This window comes from Hemitrygon akajei, chromosome 14 (genome assembly GCF_048418815.1).
Source record: "Hemitrygon akajei chromosome 14, sHemAka1.3, whole genome shotgun sequence".
NCBI classification, from domain to species: domain Eukaryota; kingdom Metazoa; phylum Chordata; class Chondrichthyes; order Myliobatiformes; family Dasyatidae; genus Hemitrygon; species Hemitrygon akajei.
In genome coordinates, this window is record NC_133137.1 from 33,516,907 (window position 1) to 33,538,422 (window position 21,516).

At 42.0% G+C, this 21,516-nt stretch overlaps 1 protein-coding gene across 6 annotated transcripts in view; it reads left to right on the plus strand.

The window, feature by feature from the left end:
• The window catches only part of LOC140738468 (probable E3 ubiquitin-protein ligase HECTD4), a 318,241-nt gene that overhangs the window by 213,258 nt on the left and 83,467 nt on the right, over positions 1-21,516 (plus strand). For all 6 annotated transcript variants that reach the window (XM_073065772.1, XM_073065777.1, XM_073065774.1 and 3 more), the window contains exons 42-48: positions 25-189; positions 821-990; positions 9,705-9,820; positions 10,569-10,672; positions 12,606-12,767; positions 16,209-16,357; positions 18,660-18,739. In XM_073065772.1, coding sequence (XP_072921873.1) covers positions 25-189; positions 821-990; positions 9,705-9,820; positions 10,569-10,672; positions 12,606-12,767; positions 16,209-16,357; positions 18,660-18,739 — 946 coding nt within the window. The remainder of the gene's footprint in view (positions 1-24; positions 190-820; positions 991-9,704; positions 9,821-10,568; positions 10,673-12,605; positions 12,768-16,208; positions 16,358-18,659; positions 18,740-21,516) is intronic.

Genomic DNA, 21,516 nt, shown 5'->3' on the forward strand with positions numbered 1-21,516 from the left:
ACATGAGCCAATTTTCCCTGCTAGATTTCAGGGAAGGGGATATCAGGAAGCATTGGAGTGGTGACCTCCATTAATGAGCAAGAAGGAATTGCCACAGTCCGGCTCCCTTTATCTAGTTGTCGAAAGGCGTCGAAAGCATCAGACATAGTAACTGTTCCATTGTCAAGACTGTGTACTCCACGATGTGAGGTGAGTGGTTTACAGAAACCAGAAAATTTTAAGATACTAATGTACTGGTTTTGAACATTTCCTTGTACCATTATTGATCCAGAAATAAGCTATTTGCTGAAATTCAAAAGACAATGCAGGTTCTGGGGAAATCTGAAATTTAGAAAAAAGTTGCAAACTCTCGGCAGATTATGCAGTATCTATGGATAGAGAACCGAATTTAAGGCCTTTCAAATCTGGGGAAATTCGGCAAGGGTCTTCCATATAAAACATTACCACTGTTTTGCATTGTTCCTAATGTGCTGCCTATGTTATGAAGTTTGGGTGATACTGTTTAGACTAGGGATATGCCCAGCTGATCAGAATATACAACGAAAAGTAAAAAAGAAAGAGTAAAATGACCAGATTTGATACACACAGAAAGAAAGAACGAGTTATCTGAAGTTAAGAAATTCAATATTGATTTTAAAAATATTGTTCGTTTCCTGCAAACCAATTTGCAATTAGCTGTGTGCTGTCAAAACTTAGGAGAGTAATGTAAGAAAAGTGTAGATCCAAAATAGTTAACTGTTTAAAATCCCTAGTAATGTAAGGTACAATATATATCATGAATGCTTCTTAATATTTATATTTGATCTTCTCTATTTTATAGGCCTTGCCCTTGCATAAACTGTCCATCACTGAGAAAGTAGTGCAAGCAGTTCAATCCATGTTGCTTCCACAGGAAGGCAGTCTCTCAATTCTGACCTCACTTCCTGCAGTAGGTGATGGCTCCACCCCTGTGATGGCAGTAGTACGACTCGTAGCTGAAATAAGAACTAGGTAATGGAGCCAAGATTAGGCTGTGATATTTTTACTTGTTGCATTTTTATCAGGTCTGTTACCCTGTTCCTTGCAGAGCTTGTTTTTTTAAAACTTCAAACAATATGCTTGCTGTTCTTTTTAACAAAAAAAATCCAATGTCAGTTCTAATATTAGCATCAGTTAGAAGAAAGAATAGGGTTTGAGCAACTTTAGCATTGGATTCTGTCTTTATGCATGAAATTGTGCATTGAATATAAGCCAATGACGCTTCAATGAAGTTGAAGATGTCGGCCAGAATTGGTGATGGTGTGGCGACCTACTTTCTGCGCAGGCGAACCGGCTCACAAATAGCCAGCGCGCGGGGGGAGACTTTGGTAATGCACCTCTGACGTCATTTCTGCCCAGAGAGGGTGGGCACTAGGGATTAAATGCCAACGCCACGAAGTTTGAATAAACTAGTCTCGAAACGACTTGCCGACTGCGTGTCATTATTTCAGCGCTGTGTGTAGCACATCGCTACATTGGTGACCCTGACGATCCAAACAGGATTTAGACCAAAGGTGACTGACTCTTCATCTGTTCACGCAGTTTCGCTAAAACTGCCGACTTTCTGGACGCTGCGACCACGCGTGTGGTTTAGCCAAGCAGAAGCCCAGTTCCAGATTCGGCAGATATCTTCTGATTCCACGCGTTACTATCACGTGGTGAGCGCCCTTGACCAGGAGACGGCCGCCCAGATTGCGGATTTCATACAGTTGCCCCAGGAAGAAGGCAAATAGAAGCATTCAAAGCGCTGCTCATTGGGACTTTTGGCCTCTCACGGCATGAGCGGGGTGCCCACCTGCTTCACCTGGATGGTTTGGGAGACAGGTTGCCATCAGCATTGATGAACAAGATGCTGGCCCTGGCTGACGGACACAAGCCCTGCCTCATGTTTGAGCAAGCGTTCCTAGAGCGACTGCCCGAAGACATACATCTGCTGCTGGCCGATGCAGATTTCAGTGACCCCCCAGAAGGTGGCGGCCCGGGCAGACGTGCTGTGGAAAACCAAGAGGGACAGTATGGTGTCCGTCGGTCAGGTTACCAGGCCGAGCGCCCAACAGCAGACCAGACCAGGCCCGGCAGGGGAGCGCACACAACATACAGGCAGGAGTGAGGAGGCCAGTGAACAGTGGTGTTTCTACCACCAGTGGTGGGGCACAGAAGCCCACCGTTGTCGCCCACCCTGCAAGGGCCAGGGCCAGCTGCTGCTAATGACTATGGCAGCTGGCCACCAGGACAGCCTCTTGTACGTTTGGGACAAACAGTCAGGACGCCGCTTCTTGGTTGACACTGGAGCAGAAATCAGCGTGTTGCCCCCGATGGGGAACGGCACCTGCAACAGGAAGCCAGGACCCACCCTGAGGGCCACAAACGGCAGCACGATACGAACCTACGGCACCCGCACAGTGCAGCTGCAGTTTGACGCCAGACAGTTCACATGGGACATCACACTGGCTGCAGTGGCCCAACCACTCCTGGGGGCGGACTTCTTGCGAGCTCACAGCCTGCTGTTCGACTTGCAAGGGAAAAGACTGGTACATGCCAAGACTTTCCAGACGTTCTCCCTGGGTGAAGCCAAGTTGCTGGCCCCACACCTGGACTCCATCACGCTGTCGGACAACAAATTCACCAGAATCCTGGCGGACTTTCCATCGATTCTGGCACTGCAGTTCACGGCAGCCATGCCCAGACACGGGGTTCAGCACCACATCCCGACCCAGGGACCATCCCTCCACACCCGCGCACGAAGGCTCCCCCCGGAAAAGAGACCATGCAGCGACTACCACAGACTGAACGAGGCTACAACTCCAGACCGCTACCCTGTGCAGCACATACAGGACTTTGCAGCAAACCTGCACGGGGCAAGAATCTTTTCCAAAGTAGACCTCGTCCGGGGGTACCGTCAAATTTCAGTGCACCCTGAACACATCCCCAAAACAGCACTCATCACCCCGTTTGGCCTGTTCGAGTTCCTCTGAATGCCGTTCGGCCTGAAGAATGCTGCACAGACGTTCCAGCGGCTAATGGATGCGGTGGGACGCGACCTGGACTTTGCGTTTATCTATTTGGATGACATCCTTATAGCCAGCAGTAGTCGCCAGGGGCATCTGTCCCACCTCTGCCAGCTCTATTCCCTGCCTGAGTGATTTCGGCCTCACGATCAACCCAGCCAAATGCCAATTCGGTCTCGTTACCATCGACTTCCTGGGCCACAGGATTACCAAAGACGGGGCAACACCTCTGCCCGCCAAGGTAGACGCGATCTACCACTTTGCCCGGCCCAACACAGTCAAAGGCCTACAGGAGTTCATTGGTATGGTGAATTTCTACCACCGTTTCCTCCCCTCAGCAGCCCGTATCATGCGCCCTTTGTACACCCTGATGTCAGGTAAAGACAAGGACATTATTTGGGACGAGGAGGTCGCGACCGCTTTCGTTAAAGCCAAGGAAGCCTTGGTAGATGCCGCGATGCTGGTGCACCACAGAACGGACGTTCCGACCGCCCTCACGGTGGACGCATCCGACACAGCAGTCAGTAGGGTGCTGCAGCAGCTCATCGAGGGGCGCTGGCAACCCCTGGCGTTCTTCAGCAAGCACCTACAACCACCCGAACTCAAGTACAGTGCTTTCGACCGGGAGCTGTTGGCACTGTATCTGGCAATCCGGCATTTCAGGTACTTCTTAGAAAGCAGGCCATTCACCGTATTCACGGACCACAAACCGTTGACTGTGTTCACAAAGGTGTCCGATCCCTGGTCGGCTTGCCAGCAGCGACATCTGTCCTACATCTCCGAGTACACGACGGACATCCAGCATGTCTCGGGAAAGGACAACATCGTGGCGAACGCACTCTCCAAACCAGCTATCCAGGCCCTGTCCCTGGGGGTGGACTGTGCAGCACTGGCGGAGGCGCAGCAGGCAGACGACAAGATGCCCAGCTACAGGACCACAGTCTCGGGTTTGCAGCTGCAGGACTTTCTTGTAGGCCCAGGTGAGTGGACCCTCCTGTGCGACGTGGCTATCAGCCAACCTCGCCCCATCGTCCCGGCAGCCTGGAGACGGCTAGTTTTCGACTCCATACACAGTTTGGCGCACCCATCTATCAGGACAGCCGTCCGGCTGGTCTCCAGCAAGTTCGCGTGGCACGGACTTCGCAAGCAGGTCAGTGAATGGGCCAGAACGTGCGCGCAGTGCCAAACAGCCAAGGTGCAGCGGCGCTCTAAAGCCCCGCCGCAGCAGTTCGAACCCACCCACCGGAGGTTCGACCACATTCATGTGGATATTGTGGGCCCCCTACCAGTATCCTGAGGAGCGCAGTACCTCCTAACTATGGTAGACTGGTTCATGAGGTGGCCAGAGGCGGTCCCGCTCACTGACACATCTGCCGATTCCTGTGCCCAAGCACTGATTGCAACCTGAGTTGCACACTTCGGGGTACCAGCTCACATTACCTCCGACAGAGGCGCCCAGTTCACCTCCAGTCTGTGGTCGGCTGTGGCCAGCCTGTTGGGAACGCAGCTACACCACACTACTGCCTACCACCCACAGTCGAACGGACTAGTGGAACACTTCCACTGTCACTTGAAGTCGGCTCTCATGGCCCGCCTGAGAGGACCTAACTGGGTGGACGAGCTTCCCTGGGTCCTGTTTGGAATTTGCACAGCGCCCAAAGAGGATCTGCACGCCTCGTCGGCCAAGTTGGTGTACAGCACACCCCTGACCGTCCCAGGAGAGTTCATACCAGCCCCAAGGGGGCAAGAGGAAGAATCTGCAGCAGTCCTGGACAGACTACGCGAGAGGCTTGGCAACCTGGCCCCCGTACCGACTTCACAGCACGGACTGACCCTGACCCATGTACCCAAAGACCTGCAGAACTGTAAGTTTGTGTTTTTATGAAGGGGCGGACACCGGGCACCGCTACAGCGGCCTTACGAGGGGCCGTTCAAGGTGATCAAGAACAACGGGTCCATGTACGTTCTGGACATTGGGGGGAAAGAGGAAGTTTTCACGTTGGACCAACTCAAACCAGCCCATGTGGACTTGGCGCAGCCAGTGGAAGTTCAGGCACTGCGGCGCAGAGGCAGACCTCCCAAACAGAGGCTGATCCAGACTGTGGACATTGGGGGGTGTATCGCCGGTTCTGGGCGGGGGGGGTGGGGGGTTATGTGGCGACCCACTTTCTGCGCAGGTGAACTGGCTCACAAATAGCCAGCGCGCGGGGAGAGACTTTGGTAATGCACCTCTGACGTCATTTCCGCCCGGAGAGGGCAGGCGCTAGGGATTAAATGCCAGCGCCGCGAAGTTTAAATAAACTAGTCTCGAAATGACTTGCTGACTGCGTGTCAATATTTCAGCGCTGTGTGTAGCACATCGCTACAATGGGTCACTGTATAGAAGTAATTTGAAGATTTTTGTGATATGCTGTATACCTCTCAGGTTTCTTCCATCCCAATTAATTTCTAGTAAAGCTAGTCGAGCAAGACATTGTTACGTTCCCAGTAACCGGGTGGTTAAACGTATGGTTAATACAAAACATTCAGATCATATACATCGTCAAAACTCAATCTAAAGCACAGGTATAGTAATAATCAATCAGAAATAAGCTCTATCGTTGTCTAGGGGAATACTGAGTCCAATGGAATATAAAAGTCACTCATAAATCTGCAGGCTTTTCCGTTTGGGAACCGCTGGCATTTCACGTGTTGGAGAGAGAGAGAGTGGTGAGAAAGAAGGAACACTTGCCCGTCGTCTTTACGAAGAAAATCCCGGTTGTTAGTTAAAACGGTTTTCCTTTGGTTTCAGCCACAGACTCCCGATCCGGAATCTAACGCACTTGGCTTCCTTCAAAATGGCTTCCCGCTCCGACGGGAAGCGCTATCGTGTCTTCTTCGTGTGTCTCCTTGGTGCGTCTGAGGCCCCGCCTCGGCAGCCCACCTTTTATCTGGACTGGCAGAGTTGTAGATGTCAATCAGGGTGGGGGTGAGGCAATCTTTCCCCCATCACCCAGCCCACGTTGCCCTGAGGGTTTGCACGTAGTCCAGTCCCTTATTCCACAAAGGTGTCTCCCAAGACAATGGCTATGTCCATGGCTTTTGTCTGGCTGAGAGGCCAGCCCACATTCCAAACCATAAGGCTTCTCTCTCTCTCTTGCGATTCTCACAAAGGAGGGGGCTGGGGCCATAACAACATAAATTTCTGAAAGATTTTAAACAAAGTCAGAAGTATCTCAGAGTTTTATGATGATCATGACAAGAGTGTTATTTTTTTGTTCAATTCCTAGCTGTCTTTGAACTCAAACTATCAAGGTAAATATAATATAATTCACTAATCTAATCAGGTAGCTTCTGTGGAGAGCGAAACCAAGTTAATGCTTCATCCATAATCTTGTTTTAGAACTTGGATAAGTTAAACCTAAACCAAATTATTCAGGTGTTAGGAAAGGGAGTAAAGAGAAGGTGAAGGTCTTTGGAGAGCAGTACAAAATTTTGATGAGACTGCACCTGAAATAGTGTGCACTTCGGATCATCATACTTTATTAAAGATATGATTTGAGCAGGAAAGGACGCAAAAAGATTCACAAGGTTGTTGCTGGGACTCAGAGATTTAACTTTTAGAGAGGCTGGGCCTGTTTTCCTGAAGCAAAGGAGGCTGAGGGTTAACCATTGAGGTTTTTTAAATTATGAGGGGCATGGATGAGATGTATTGTCATGGACTTTGTCCCAGTGTAGGAGAACCTAAAATTAGAAGGAGGCATAGGTTTAAGGTGAGAGAGGAAAGGTTTAAAGGGGTCTTTTATGACTAAGTGGGTGTTGGGTATTTGGAATGAGCTGCCAGAGGAAGTGTTAAAGGTAGGTACAGTGGAGTGTTTAAAAGACATTAGAGCAAGTGTATGGAAAGGGTAGGTTTTAAAAGATATGGACCAAATGCAGGCAAATAGGATTAGTATTAGCATGGAAAAGTTGGGCTGAGAAGCCTGTTACCATGCTATATGACTCTATGACAGGGATTCCAATCTGTGGTCAACGGACCTCTTGGTTAATTGTAGGGGTCCGAGGCATATGTAAAGGTTGGGAACCTCTGCTATAAGAGAAGTGAAAAATGGAATGATAGATATTTGGTAGAAGAGAGTTGACTGGGTATTTATTGGATAATAAAAGTTAGGTCTTGAAGATGTAAAAATAGAGTTGTTTTAGGAGAAACTCCCAAATAAGAAGCATGTTTAAAAAAAATGGATGCTGTAAGTGTGAGCCAAAGGTGACATTTAAGGAAAATGATCCACTAAAGAAAAATCACAAACATAATTTATAATATGATTATGAATATACAGCCAGATATATCTGATAAAATTAAAAATGAACTGGAGAAGGAACTTCAACTTTCTTTACCTATAGAGAAATGGGAGAAAATTTTTCAATTAGCTAATTTTTCTTCTATTTGTGCTAAACATATGTTGATTCAATTTAAAGTGGTACATAGGGCTCATATGTCTGAAGATAAATTAGCTCGTGTTTACTCTCATATAAATTCGATTTGTGATAGATGTCACTCTGAGGTAGCCTCTCTGACTCATATGTTTTGGTCTTGCCGCTTTTGGAAAAATTTTGGAAAGATATTTTTGATACATTCTCTACAGTTTTGCACATTGATTTACAACCTCACCCTATCACTGCAATTTTTGGTTTACCAATGATTGATCTGCCCTCTGCAGCTCGGCGGATGATTGCATTTGCTACTTTAATGGCTAGAAGATCTATTTTATTGTATTGGAAAGAGCTGAATCCTCCAACTACATCTCAATGGTTTTCCCAAACCATATCCTGTTTAAACTTAGAAAAAATTAGAAGTGGTACCTTTGAACCCTCAGTTAAATTTGAAGAAACTTGGAGGTCTTTTATTCAATACTTTTTAATTTGACCTTTTCCGATTCTTTTATATCATTCATTAATTTGAGTTGAGGAACGGAGTTGACGACACTAATGACTTTATTTGATATAATAGAATAGCCCAGCTTTGTTTAGTCTAGTTTTAGGTTTGTTCAGTTTAGTTTATTTTGTTTTTGATTTTTCAATTTGGGGTTCTTTTTCCATCTTTTTATTTTTTTTGTACCTTGTTTATATCAAGGGTTTGGGAGGTCAATTATATGGGTGTTACCTATAGTTTTTACTCACGTGTTAATTGCCAACAATGTAATCCCACTCCCTCTGTACTATTATGGCTGTTATGTATTTATCTTTGAAAAATTCTATAAAAAGATTGAAAAAGAAAGAAAAATCACAAACAAGAGAAAATCTGCAGTAAAAAAGACAGAAGGCCATGGAAGAAGGAAAAGGGGGGAGAAGTGCCAGAGGGAGGTGATGGGTGGGCAAGGAGACAAGGTGAGAGGGGGAAAAGGGAATGGGGAATGGTGAAGGAACGAGGGATTGGGGGGGCTTGACCAGAAGTTTCAGAAATTGATGTTTCTGCTATCAGGGAGGAGGCTACCCAAACAGAATATAAGGTGTTTGTTCCTCCGACCTATGTGTGGCCTCATCACAACAGTGGAGGAGACCATGAATAGACATATTGGAATGGGAATGGGAAGTGGAATTAAAATGGGTGGCCACTGGGAGATACCACTTTTTCTGGCGGACAGAGGGTAGATGTTCAGCAAAGCAGTCTCCTAATTACGTTTGGTCTCACCGATATACAGGAGGCCACATCGGACACAGTATATGACCCCAACAGACTCACAGGTGAAGTGTCACCTCACCTGGAAGGACTGTTTTAGGGCCCTGAATTGTGAGAGAGAAGCTGTAGGAACACATGTAGCACTTGCTCCACCGAAGCGTTTCGGCCCAAAATGTCAACTGTACTCTTTCCCTAGAAGCTGCCTGGCCTGCTGATTTCCTCCGGCATTTTGTGTATGTTGCACTAAAGATAAATGGTTGTTTCATTTGTTAACTTGTGCTAAAGGTGAAATTTATTTGATCATAGTTCAGTAAGTGGAACCTGCTTACACACTGCAATGAAACCAAATAATTAATTTGAAGGTCTAAGGCCTCCTACTACACAATGCTGTCTGAAGGAGATAGCTGATGCTCCCTTGTAGCTCTCTCAAATATTTGGTGCATCAAGGACATGAATTCAAATTCAGTTAGTTGATTTTAGCTTTCTTGGTTGCCACTGTTTTCTGTTTGTAATGAATTATTCAATGAATACTGTTGAAGTATTGTGTTATGGTGACAGGGGATATTGTTTGTGAAGATTGTTATGAAAATTGAGAATTGGTAGTTTTTATATTGTGAGAATTTAGTATTCAATGCTTTGTTCTTCACAGATGAGAAAATCTGCAGATGCTGAAAGTCAAAGTAATACACACAAAATGCTGGAGGATTTCAGCAGGTCAAGGAGCATCTATGGAAAAGAGTAAACAGTCAACGTTTTGGACTGAAATCCTTCATCAGGACTAAAGAAAAGAGATGAGAAGTCAGAGCAACTTTTGATCTCTTTTCTCCAGTCCTGATTGGTCTTAGCCCAATACGTCAATAGTTTATTCCTCAGTTGGGTTTGGTTAACATACTTTTCTTTAATATCTTTTAATTATTGTAATTTATATTAAAGGTGCTCAAACAAACTAAGTTTACTATTCCTGCATTGAAGCCAAGGGTTCTGATCACTTTGACCTAGCTGATAGAACTTTTTTTTTACAGAGCATGCTTAGTGATGGCCCAGTTACTGGAGGATAGTTTATTCTGCGAGGAATTTATTCAGCAGTGTCCTGCTGCAGTTGAAGTCCTAAACCTGGTAGCACAGGAATGCAGTCCGGGTATGTTTTACTGTTCTGAGTTACCACAGAATTAAATGGATTTGCAAGTTTGGTAATTTTGGAAATACCTTTTTTAATCAGTATGTATGGATGTGGAGTGTAAAGCAATTGCATTAGTATTAACTCTAGCCAAATACTGCATGTGCACAGAGCCACTGAGAATAGAAGGAAATAGATAGAATTAGCATGCACAAATTACAAACAAGAGAATACAAATTTGCAGCCACAGACAGTCTGCTGCAGGAACTCAGCAGGTTTGGCAGCATCTGTCTGAGTGTTGGGGGGGGGAGGAATTGATGATATTTTGGGTCAAAATCCTGAAACAGGGCAAATATGCAGTTATGATCTGCTTGTCCTTAGACTTGAAACCTAGGGAGTTTGACCCCTGATCAGTAGTACCTTCTTTTCAGCTAAACATGCATAATTATTTCATTGTTATTATAATTAGAAATTAACTGTGCTTGCCAGTAAGGGTTGTTATATTAAATTAAAGTTACCCAAATGTGCTTATGATTATAAATAAAGCTGCAGTTTCTCCATTTAACCAATTCATTCCTTGCTTCTTATTCTTTGAGGATTTTATTATATTTCTTTCCAGAAGTTTAAAGTCAAAGTGTTATTAACTAATGAAGAGTTATTAGGATACCTTTCCTATGGCAATTGTTAGTGGTACTGTGCAGTTGTCCTGTTTATGTATTGTAGATACTTTTACATTATTTTGTAAGAAGAAATGCCCTTTTGCTTGCAGGTGAGCGACTGGTGGTGGTGGAGGCTCAGTGTGAGAGATTGCGGATGTTATATAGGGACTGTGCTCGCCCTCCTCCTCCCCCCCTACAGTCTGACAGGAGACAGGTAATAGAGCAAGAATTATTTAAAGGTCACATATTCATTGTTTTACTGCATGTTGTTTACCCTAGTGTAAAGAATATTCTTCTCAGCTCCTCAGTTTTAAATTTTGTTTTTCTATTATCTGAAGAGATTACTAATAGTAGGGCACAAAACCATTGGGAGGTCTGAGTCAAATCTCCTCTTCCTTTTGCATATAGCAATAAGGTTAATGATGTTGGAGTGTGGATTCATGTCACTGAAGTTAAATTATAAAAAGGGGATAGTCTTTGCTCTCGCTGATTCGTATCATGAAGTTGTAAAAAGGAATTCAGTTAAATTTGAAATCTAAGTCATAAAGCAAATCATTTGAAGTTATTTTTAAAGAAAGAAACAAACACAGTGCTCTCCTCAGATAAGTTAATGTTTTTTCCCCATTGAATTGAATGTATATAGTTCATTGTCTTAACAGGCATCGTTGGGGGTCAAGTAAAAATTGATGTTGGGTTATATGACAACAGAATGTTTCCCTTCATCAAGCACGTTTATGGTAGCTGTTTTGCAGGACCATATTGAAAGAACAACTGATGCAAACCACATAGCCATGAAGACATGATTAAAAGCATGGTTAAGGATTAAGCAGCATCTAAAAAGAACAAAGGAAGTTGAAGTTTTAATAAAGGAGTTACATGGAAGTTTTAGTCAAGACAGCCAATGGCACAGCTGCCAATGATAGTGCATTTTGATTTAACATTCATGGCTTGAAGCTCTGCAGATAAGCATACTCTCTTGTACTTTAAGACTTGGGAGCAGATTTAGGCCATTTGGCCCAACATAGAGTACAGACTGGAAGCTGGTTCTTCAGCCCAACTTAACCTTGCTGACCAAGGTGCCTGCCTAAGCAAGTCCATCCACCAACATTTGGCCCATATCCCTCTAAATCTTTCCTATCTGTATGTCTTTCAAATGTTATTGTACCTGCATCAACTACTGTCACTGCCAGCTCATTCCCTTTATGCGCCATTCACTGCATGAACAAGTTACCCTTCTGCCCCTTTTAAATCTTCCCCTTCTCACTTTAACCCTTGCATCTAATTTTTTGTTCTATTTTCCTGGGAATATCAAAAACTAGAGGCCATAAGTTTAGTTTGTCCCTACAGTGTAACTACATCCTTCCTGATTTTATACACTTTTATCCTTCAGTCTCCTTCATTCCAAGGAATAAAGTTGTAATCTGAAGCCGACCTTTATTTATTTGTCGAAACAAATTCGTAATCGTTAATTTTCATTTTAGTAATCTCGTTTACTTCATAATTTTTAAATGTTCACATAACTCCTTGTTAACAAGTTTATACTTCTTTAAAACAAAAGGAGCTGCATCACTTTACCTTAATTGACAATGTTGTTTCATATTACAAAAATGGTTAATCTGGTTAGCTAGGATTCCAGGAGTTATTTGTGCAAGACGATAGTACTTTGAGAAGCACCTAAATCAAGCAATTCTGTAAAACAATATAAGTATAAATCATTGGGACATCTGATGAAATGCTGTTCCTTACTGGAGAGTTAGATATTGTCCCATGCTCAGTTCTAAATTTATTAGATATTGCACCACAGGAACAGGAATCATTTTTGTTTTCCACTGTTAACATTCCCTCCTCAGCCAAGGATCCACATGGTGACTGTAGCTGCTATCATCAATTAGCTCAGTATAGGAAGAAAATCAGTCCAAACACATTTTAGGCAGTAGAACTTTGGACAGTATCAGATAATACTTGCACTTACAATGCCATTGTTAGAACTTCTAACCTTAGGTATATTTTACGACTTCATCCAGATTGTTGTTTGTTGATTAGCTGCTTTTGTGGGTATGATTTTGTTTTATAGGAATTAAATATATTTCACTGTTGTTGGTTTTTAAGGAAATTTGAAATTCACATTTTATTCTTTCTTATTCCAGCCAAAAGAAATTACCTGGTCCCCCTCTCGTGTTTTTCCTCCAGTGCGTGCATGCATGTTTTCATCTCATCTTACTGCTGTAACATTCCTAGCCGATCCAAGTGCAGGAGGGGGTTTGCCTCGTGGGACATTCATCTATTCTACGTCACAGATACCTGTACAGGTACGATTCTGGCAGTAGTATTCAAAACAAACACTCTATTGTAGGAATCATAGCCACTGCATAGAGTGTATTAACAAGGTAGCATACTGTAATAGGCAGAGGAAAATTCAACTGAGGAAATAAACTTAATATAAAAAGAAACTACTGAAAATATCAGAAAAAAAGTTTAAACTTTCAACAGAAGAATTCTGATAAATGTCTTCAACTGAAAAAGTTACCTGTATTTCTATTTTCAAATTGTCCTTGACTTGAGTATCTGCAGCATTTTCTATTATTTCAGAATTCTGGCATCCAAGTAGTTTGTTTCCAGACTTTAAATAGACAAACGAGAGAAAAATAGAGGTAAAAACTAACTTTACTAATAGCTAGTTAACATCTGAACAGAAGAATATTTAGTAGCTTGGAAGTGCCTTGCTTAGAATATGATCTCTGTTCCAGTTATAAATCTTGTCATAAGATGTTGACTAGTCTGTGAGCTTACGAGTATTTTCTATTACTTCACGTATTCCCAAAGCTTGTGGTGTTTTGATAATAGGATATAGGAGCAGAACTAGGCCATTTGGCCCATCGATCCTGCTGTGCCATTTCAACATGGCTGATCCAGTTTTCTTCTCAGCCCAGAACTCCTGCCTTCTCCCTGTATCTCTTCATGCCCTGAATAATCAAGAATCTATCAACCTCTGCCTTAAATATACATAGAGACTTAGCCTCCATAGCTGCCTGTGACAAAGAATTCCACAGATTCTTCACTCCCTGGCTAAAGAAATTCCTCTTCATCTCCATTCTAATAGGACACCCCTCTATATTGAGGCTGTACTTTCTATTCTTAGACTCTCCCACAGAAGGAAACATCCTCTCCACATCCACCCTATCAAGACCTTTCACCATTCGATAGGTTTCAATTAGGGCACCCTTCATTCTTCTGAATTCTAGTGAATACAGGCCCAGTGCCATCAAAAGCTCTTCATATGACAAGCATTCAATCCTATAATATTTTCATGACCCACCTTGGAACCCACTTCAGTTTTAGCACATCCTTTCTAAGGTAAGGGGAACAAACCTGCTGACAATACTCCAAGTAAGACCTCACCAGTGCTTTATAAAGTTATATCCTTGCTTTTATATTCTAGTCCTCTTGAAATAAATGCTAACATTGCATTTACCTTCCTCATCTTGAACTCCACCTGCAAATTAACCTTTAGAGAATGCTGTACAAAGTGTCCCAAGTTCCTTTGCACCTCAGATTTCTGTATTTTCTCTCCATTTAGAAAACAGTCAACCATTTCTTCCACCAATTTGCATGACCGTACACTTCCCAACATTGTGTTCCATATCATTTCTTTACCCATTCTCCTAATCTGTCTAAATCCTTCTGTGGCCTCTCTACTTCCTCAAAGCTACCTCCCTTACACCTATCTTCATATCATCTGCAAATTTTGCAACAGAGCCATCAATTCTATCAAGATCATTGACATATAACGTAAAAAGAATCGGTTCCAATACAGACCCCTGTGGAACTCTGCTAGTCATCATCAGCCAGTAGAAAAGGCTCCCTTTATTCCCACTCTTTGTCTCCTGCCCATCAACACTGCTTTATCCATGTTAGAATCTTTACTGTAATACCATGGGCTCATGGCTTGTTAAGCAGCCTCTATGTGGCACCTTGTCAAAGGCCTTCTGAAATTCCAAGTATGCAACATCAGCCAATTCTCCTTTGTTTACCCTGCTTGTTATTTCTTCTAAGAATTCCAACAGATTTGTCAGCCAAGATTTTCCCATGAGGAAAGCATGCTGACAAAGGCCTATTTTATCATGTGCCTCCCAAGTATCCTGGGATCTCATCCTTAATAATAGACTCCATCTTCTCAACCACTGAGGTCAGACTAACTGGCCTATAGTTTCCTTTCTTCTGTCTCTCTCCCTTTTTGAAGAGTGGAGTGACATTTGAAATTTTCAGTATTCCAGAACCATTCCAGAATATAGTGATTCTTGCAAGATTATTCTTAATTCCTCCATGATCTCCTCAGCTACTTCTTTCAGAACTCTGGGGTATACACCATCTGGTCCAGGTGATTTATCTACCTTCAAAGCTTTCTGTTTCCCAAGAAGCTTCTCTCTAGTAATGATAACTTCACACACTTCATGCCCCCTGACACCTGGAACTTCCATTATACTGTTAGTGTCTTCCACAGTGAAGACTGGTGCAAAATACTTACCGTAATCAGTTTGTCCGCTATTTCATTGTACCCCATTACTACCTCTCCAGCATCGTTTTCCAGTGGTCTGATATCCACTCTTGTCTCTCTTTTGCACTTTATGTATCTGAAGAAACTTTTGGTGTCCTCTTTAATACTGTTGGGTAGCTTACTTTCATATTCCATCTTTAACTTAATAACTTTTTTAGTTGCTTTTTGTTGGTTTTTTAAAGCTTCCCGGTCCTTTATCTTCCGGCTAATTTTTGCTCTATTACATGCACTCTCTTTGGCTTTGTTAGCCACAGCTGTCATCTTTCCTTAAGAATACTACTTCCTCTAATTTTCCACTAATTTTGCACCTTCCACTAATTTTTTTACACAGTAGAATTTTCTCCAAGTTTCCCTTCAAAGTCCTGTTTATCTATTTCTTGTAAACTTTATCGTGATTTGGTTTGCTGGCGATCAGATTAAAGGTATTTGCTGCGGCTATTCATGTACTGAACTAGTAAAGCACCCACATATCTGTGCAAAAATAAGCTGCTGAAGAAATTCAGTAGGTTAGGCAGCATCTATGGAGGGAAATAGACTGTCAATGTCTCAGCAATCTCTATTGCTGTTTCTCTCTGCTGCTGCTTGTAGAACAGCTACCTTGCACTGGATTGCCATGATTCCTTTTCTAGAATCCATTTCTCCCTGCTTAGCATTGCTATTGTAAGAGTGACTTTTCCAAACAAAGGGGAGCCAACCATTGTAATTCCTATCTGAACTCCCGTTCTGACATATCTGTCCATTTTGACACGATGAGGCCTTTCTCAGATGGAGGAGCAACACCTCATATTTTATGTAGGTAGGCTCCAACTTGATGGCATGAACAGTGATTTCTCCTTCCAGAGATTTTTTCCCTCCCTCTTCCCACTTCTTCTTTTCCCCACTCTAGCCTCTTACCTCTTCTCACCTGCCTATCACCTCCCCTGGTGCCCCTCCTCTTTCCCTTTCTCCCATGGTCCATTCTCCTCGTACATCAGATTCCTTCTTTGCCAGCCATTTATTTTTCCTATCATCAGGCTTCACCTGTTAACTTCTAGCTATTCTAGGAGTATGCTAATACCTGCTGTGTATTCAAAACTATGATTAAATGAGGTACTTTTTTTTTAAAGCTGCATCATATTGTTTAGAGTGTGCATGTTCTCTCTGTTAAATGCATACAACAGACTGGATAGCTTATGGTTGATTGTTTTCTCCTAAGGCGCCATCATTTTATTGGGAATTGGAAATTGTTTCGTATGGAGACACAGATGACGACAGTGGCCCCATTGTGTCTTTCGGATTTGCAACAGAAGCTGAGAAAAGGGATGGAGCTTGGACAAATCCAGTTGGAACCTGCCTCTTCCACAAGTATGTGCCTTTGAACTGTCAATTTACAGCGAATTGTTTAGAAAACAAGGGATGACTTAACTTTAGTTTCACTTTCCTTGCTATCATTGATGCTGACGTTGGTAGATAATTTGATTAAATTCGGTGTTAAAACTTGAGCATAAAAAGTTAGGATAAACCGTTTTCATTTTAATTATTTATTTGAATGCGTAGTACTTTGTCCAAACAGGTAGTGGGTGAATATTTCCATCGTTATTCAATATTCCTCCTCTTATCTGTTTTTCATACCCTTAACTTTTCTATGCTGTGCTCTTTCCCCTGTTATGTCATAAATAAGTAGTTTTTATATTCATGGCACACATCAAGAAGCTTCTCAAGTCATTTGCTGAAAAGACTGTAAGTGATGGAAAGATGACTCACAGATGCATTGAAAGAAAAAAATATTAATGAGGCTTCTGCTTATGTTATTTTTTTCTGGCTAAAGTTCCACATTCGACATGTTGGAGTATTTTGGCCTCATTTCTGTTAGTTGAATCAATTCACTGCATATCAATTTGTGAAACTCCCGCATTTTAGCAATGCAGAATCAGAATTGTTTCAGCAAACACTAAGTCTGTGCTATCTCTGTGTGAGCACTTCCCTCAGCCTTGCAAATTCTGTCCTTTCAGAAACCTATCCAGCACAAAGTTGACAATTGATTCCTCATGTCACTTTTCATCCATATATCACATCAGGGTGATTATGGGAAGTTAAAAGGGGAAGCTAAACAGAAAATAAGAGTGGCAAACAGCAGAGCATAAGACTAGACTTTCAGCAGGTAAAAAGGTATGCAAAAATATTTTGTAGACATGTAAACAGGGAAAGTGTTTTTAAAGGGACATTTAGAGACCTAGTTAGAAATTTAACTCAATGATGCAGCTGTGATAGTAATACCACCCACCTTCAAAGGGATTAATCATATCAACCAATTATCTTACCAATGTCCAAGATATGGAGGGGAAATGGGAGTACCAGGATGAAACCCATGCAGTCATAGGCACAATGTGCAAAATCCACAGAGTGAACACTGAAGGTTGGAATTGAACCCAGTGTGCTGGAGATACGAGGCACCAGCACTTTCTGCTCTTCTGCCCATGTTTTTTTGTGGAAAAAAATATATATATGATTTCCCTTTCAATACTGCTCATCAGTATCCTTCCAGTACTGGTGGTCTATGGAATATTTCCAGTAGCATGATCATACCTCTCCTTTACTTCTAAAGAAATAGATTTGCCTTTGATTACAGTGCATCATTTTTCTTCAGCACTCAACTTCTCCCCTTAATCAATATTGCTGTTTTCTTTCCTGAACATCTGGTAACCAAGAATATTTAAAATCTAGTCTGCTTTTTTTTTTAGTCAGGTTACTATTACTAGTACAACATTGTAATTCCAAATAATTGATCCTTAAGTTAATTTGATTCTTGCATTACCTTCCAGTACTCTTTCTTAATTTGTTTCTGTCCACAAATTATTCTGGTGCTATTTATTACTCCCAATTCTTTTTGTACTTTTTTTCATTTATCATGCCAGCTTTCTATCCCAAAAAGATTAAACAAATACATTGTGCAAGAAGTATTCCGGAGATTACTATCTTTCAAACCCTGTTATTTATTCTCTTTCTAATGTTCAAACAATACTTTCCATCTGTATTTTGTACCTTATTGGTACAGTTGTGGACTGTGACCTTCAGTTCTTTTTACCCTCCAGCATTTCCTGTGGCAAAATGCCTTCTGGAAATATCTTCTGCAGCCACAGGAGTCCCTGTCTGCTCTTAAATCATAGAATCCCTTTTAACTGATGCTGTCTTTACCTCCTTCTCCCACCCTGTACAATGGAACGACCCACGTTGCTTTGGTTGAAATGGGTGGAGGATACTCTTCTATCAGCATCCGGAAATTAAAACTGGTTAGAGAGTAGAGTACTCTTTGGACTCTTATTTTGCCATTTGTCCATCATCCATTCAGTGTCTTCCTGTGGTGTCAAGCTCTGGAGTAACCACTTAGGGAAATGCACTGGGTCTCGTGGATGGACCACTGTGTCACTGGAGGTTACTCAAGCTTCAGAAACTACAGCTTGGGCTCCTCCAGCTGATGATGCTTTCTGGTAACTTTTTTAAATTCCTTGGCTCTTTAAATCTAATACATTTTTAAAATTACCCATGCTTTTCTTCATGTACATCTTTTAAACTCATCAGGACTTACTTGCCATGTTCGTTTGGAAGGACTTGCTGTAAGTAGTGTTTATCGAACAAGAAAATCCAGTGTACTTTTCTGTTTCTGCAGCAACGGGAGAGCTGTGCATTACAACGGATCCAGTCTGCTGCAGTGGAAGAGTGTCCGATTAGATGTCACCCTGTCACCTGGTAAATGGCAATAGTTTTTCACATTATTTAATTTTGATTACTATTATTAATTTAATGTATTTCAATCAACATTTCAGAACTGCTTCAAAGTGTCTTGACAGCTCCTAATTTCCTGGAATTTTAGAACATGATTGTTTGAATTCCTCTGCTCACCCCATCAGAATTTTTGAAAGGGGGATGAATACTTTTGAACTGCTGACATTTCAGTTTTTGAGGGAAAGTTGCTCAAGCTGTGGCAGGTTAGTTGGGAGCGGCGATTACAGCAAGCTTGTGGTCTTGCTGGAGATGTTAGATCAGGGCAAGGTCAGGACTCTGACTGGGCCCCTCAAGAACATCAATTTTCTTCATTTGAAGCCACTCCATGGTTGCTCTGGGTCGTTGTCCTGCTGAAAGATTAACTCCCTCCCTACTTTAAGCTTCCTGGCAGAGGTGAGCAGGTTTTTATCTCGGATCTCTCTGTATTTAGCAGCATTCATCTTCCCATCAATCCTGACCAGATTTCCAGATGCTGCTTATGAAAAGCATCCCCATAGCATGATGCTACCTCCACCATACTTTACAGTAAGGATGGTGCTACTGTACCTGGTTGATGCACAATATTAGATTTATGCCACACGTACCACCTAGTGTTGAGGCCAAAAAATTCCACTTGAGTCTCATCTAGTCATAAGACTTACTTCCACACCTTTACAGTATCTTTTAAGTGGCGCTTTGGAAAGCCTTTAAGGGCAACAATGTGCTTTTTGTTTGAAGCCATGGCTTCTTCTTTGCCACTCTTCCATATATACCCTTTTCATGCAAGGCCTTAGAGATTATGGAACCATGTACTTCATCTCCAGAAGAAACCACTGACTTCTGCAGCTCACTCAGAGTGACTATTGGCATCACAATAGCCTCTCTTACAAGTGCCGTTTTTTTTCCAGTGACTAAATTTAGAGGGGTACTCTGACCTAGGCAATGTGGCTGTGATTTTGTATTTTTCCGCTTTCTCATGATAGACTGCACTGAGCTCCAAGGTATATTCAGTACCTTTGAGGTGGTCTTCTATCCTTCCCCCAGATTTGTGTTTCTCCATTATCATTTCCCTGACTTGTCTTGTATGTTCTTTTGTCCTCATTTTGGTTTGGTCTGTTGAAAATCTACCATACTGTTGGACCTTGCAGAGAGAGGAGGTATTTATTCTTATGAATTGGTGAAAACAGGTGATCCTCCAATTTTCTACGTCAACAAATTGAATGAGTTGGTATGATAATATATTGCACCTGAGGAAAGTCAGCATATTTCGTGACTTAGAGGCACAAATGACTAGGATGTACATTAATAGTAGCAGATACCTTGTTAAGAATTTGTAGTTTTATGTAGATTCTGAATGATCACAAGCAGGTGTTTTCTGTTGTTTATAGGGTTTTCTGAAACCTAACATCATTCATCCAGCAGGTTGAGAAAGCACTCATGTGGTTCCAATTCCAATGTGTTGTTATATTGAATAAACAGCTGTCCTTACTTAGTTCCTTCTGGAGCTACCAGAGATTTATATTTGGGGCCAGGTTCTCATTTACAGCTACGAAACTGCAACTTAGTGATATCGTTGCAATGTTAGGTTACATAAATGTACAAATGCACTTGGCTCTAACTCATCATCACATCTAATTCTAAGCTCTTTCTTGGTTTATAACACTGGTAGGTAGACATTGGATGAGCAGATATTCCTTCAAATTGAATATTGTTTGTCTGCTACCACAAACTCTTTTCTCCTTTTTCCCTGCCTTTCTCTTTTTTCTATTACCCCACTCCTTGCTCTCCCTCCATTTTTCCCATTCAACTTTTCTCCCTCCAATTCTATTTCCACATTCTCTCATCCTTTATTTTTGTTCGTTTTCTTACCATTTTTCTGTTTCTTTCCGCCACTCAGTCTCCTTCTCTTTCTCCTACAACCCCCCAGCTCATTTTGTTATTCCAATTAATTTCCATCATTGTGTTAATAATATGCTCTCCTTCCATTTGAATGGTTTTTTAACAAACTTTTGGGCTTCTGTCCTAATGTCTCCTAATGTCAATTAATTATATGGTGACAAATTTTATTCAGTTATACTTCTGTGAAATGCAAATTCAGTATATTGTAGGTATTACATAATTACAGATTAACATTTTGACCCAAGTACAGGGGCATGCAAAAGTTTGGGCACCCCAGTCAAAATTTCAGTTACTGTGAATATTTAAGTGAGTAGAAGATGAACTGATTTCCAAAAGTCATAAAGATGAAACATTATTTTCAACATTTTAAGCAAGATTAGTGTATTATTTTTGTTTGTACAATTTTAGAGTGGGGGGAAAAAAAGGAAAGGAGCACCATGCAAAAGTTTGGGCATCCCAAGAGATTTGAGCTCTCAAATAACTTTTACCAAGGTCTCAGACCTTAATTAGCTTGTTAGGACTATGGCTTGTTCACAGTCATCATTAGGAAAGGCCAGGTGATACAAATTTCAAAGCTTTATAAATACCCTGACTCCTCAAACCTTGTCCCAACAATCAGCAGCCATGGTCTCCTCTAAGCAGTTGCCTAGCACTCTGAAAATTAAAATAAATGATGCCCACAAAGCAGGAGAAGGCTATAAGAAGATAGCAAAGCATTTTCAGCTAGCCATTTTCTCAGTTCATAATTTAATTAAGAAATGACAGTTAACAGGAATGGTGGAGGTCAAGTTGAGGCTGGAAGACCAAGAAAACTTTCCGAGCGAACTGCTCGTAGGATTGCTAGAAAGGCAAATCAAGACCCC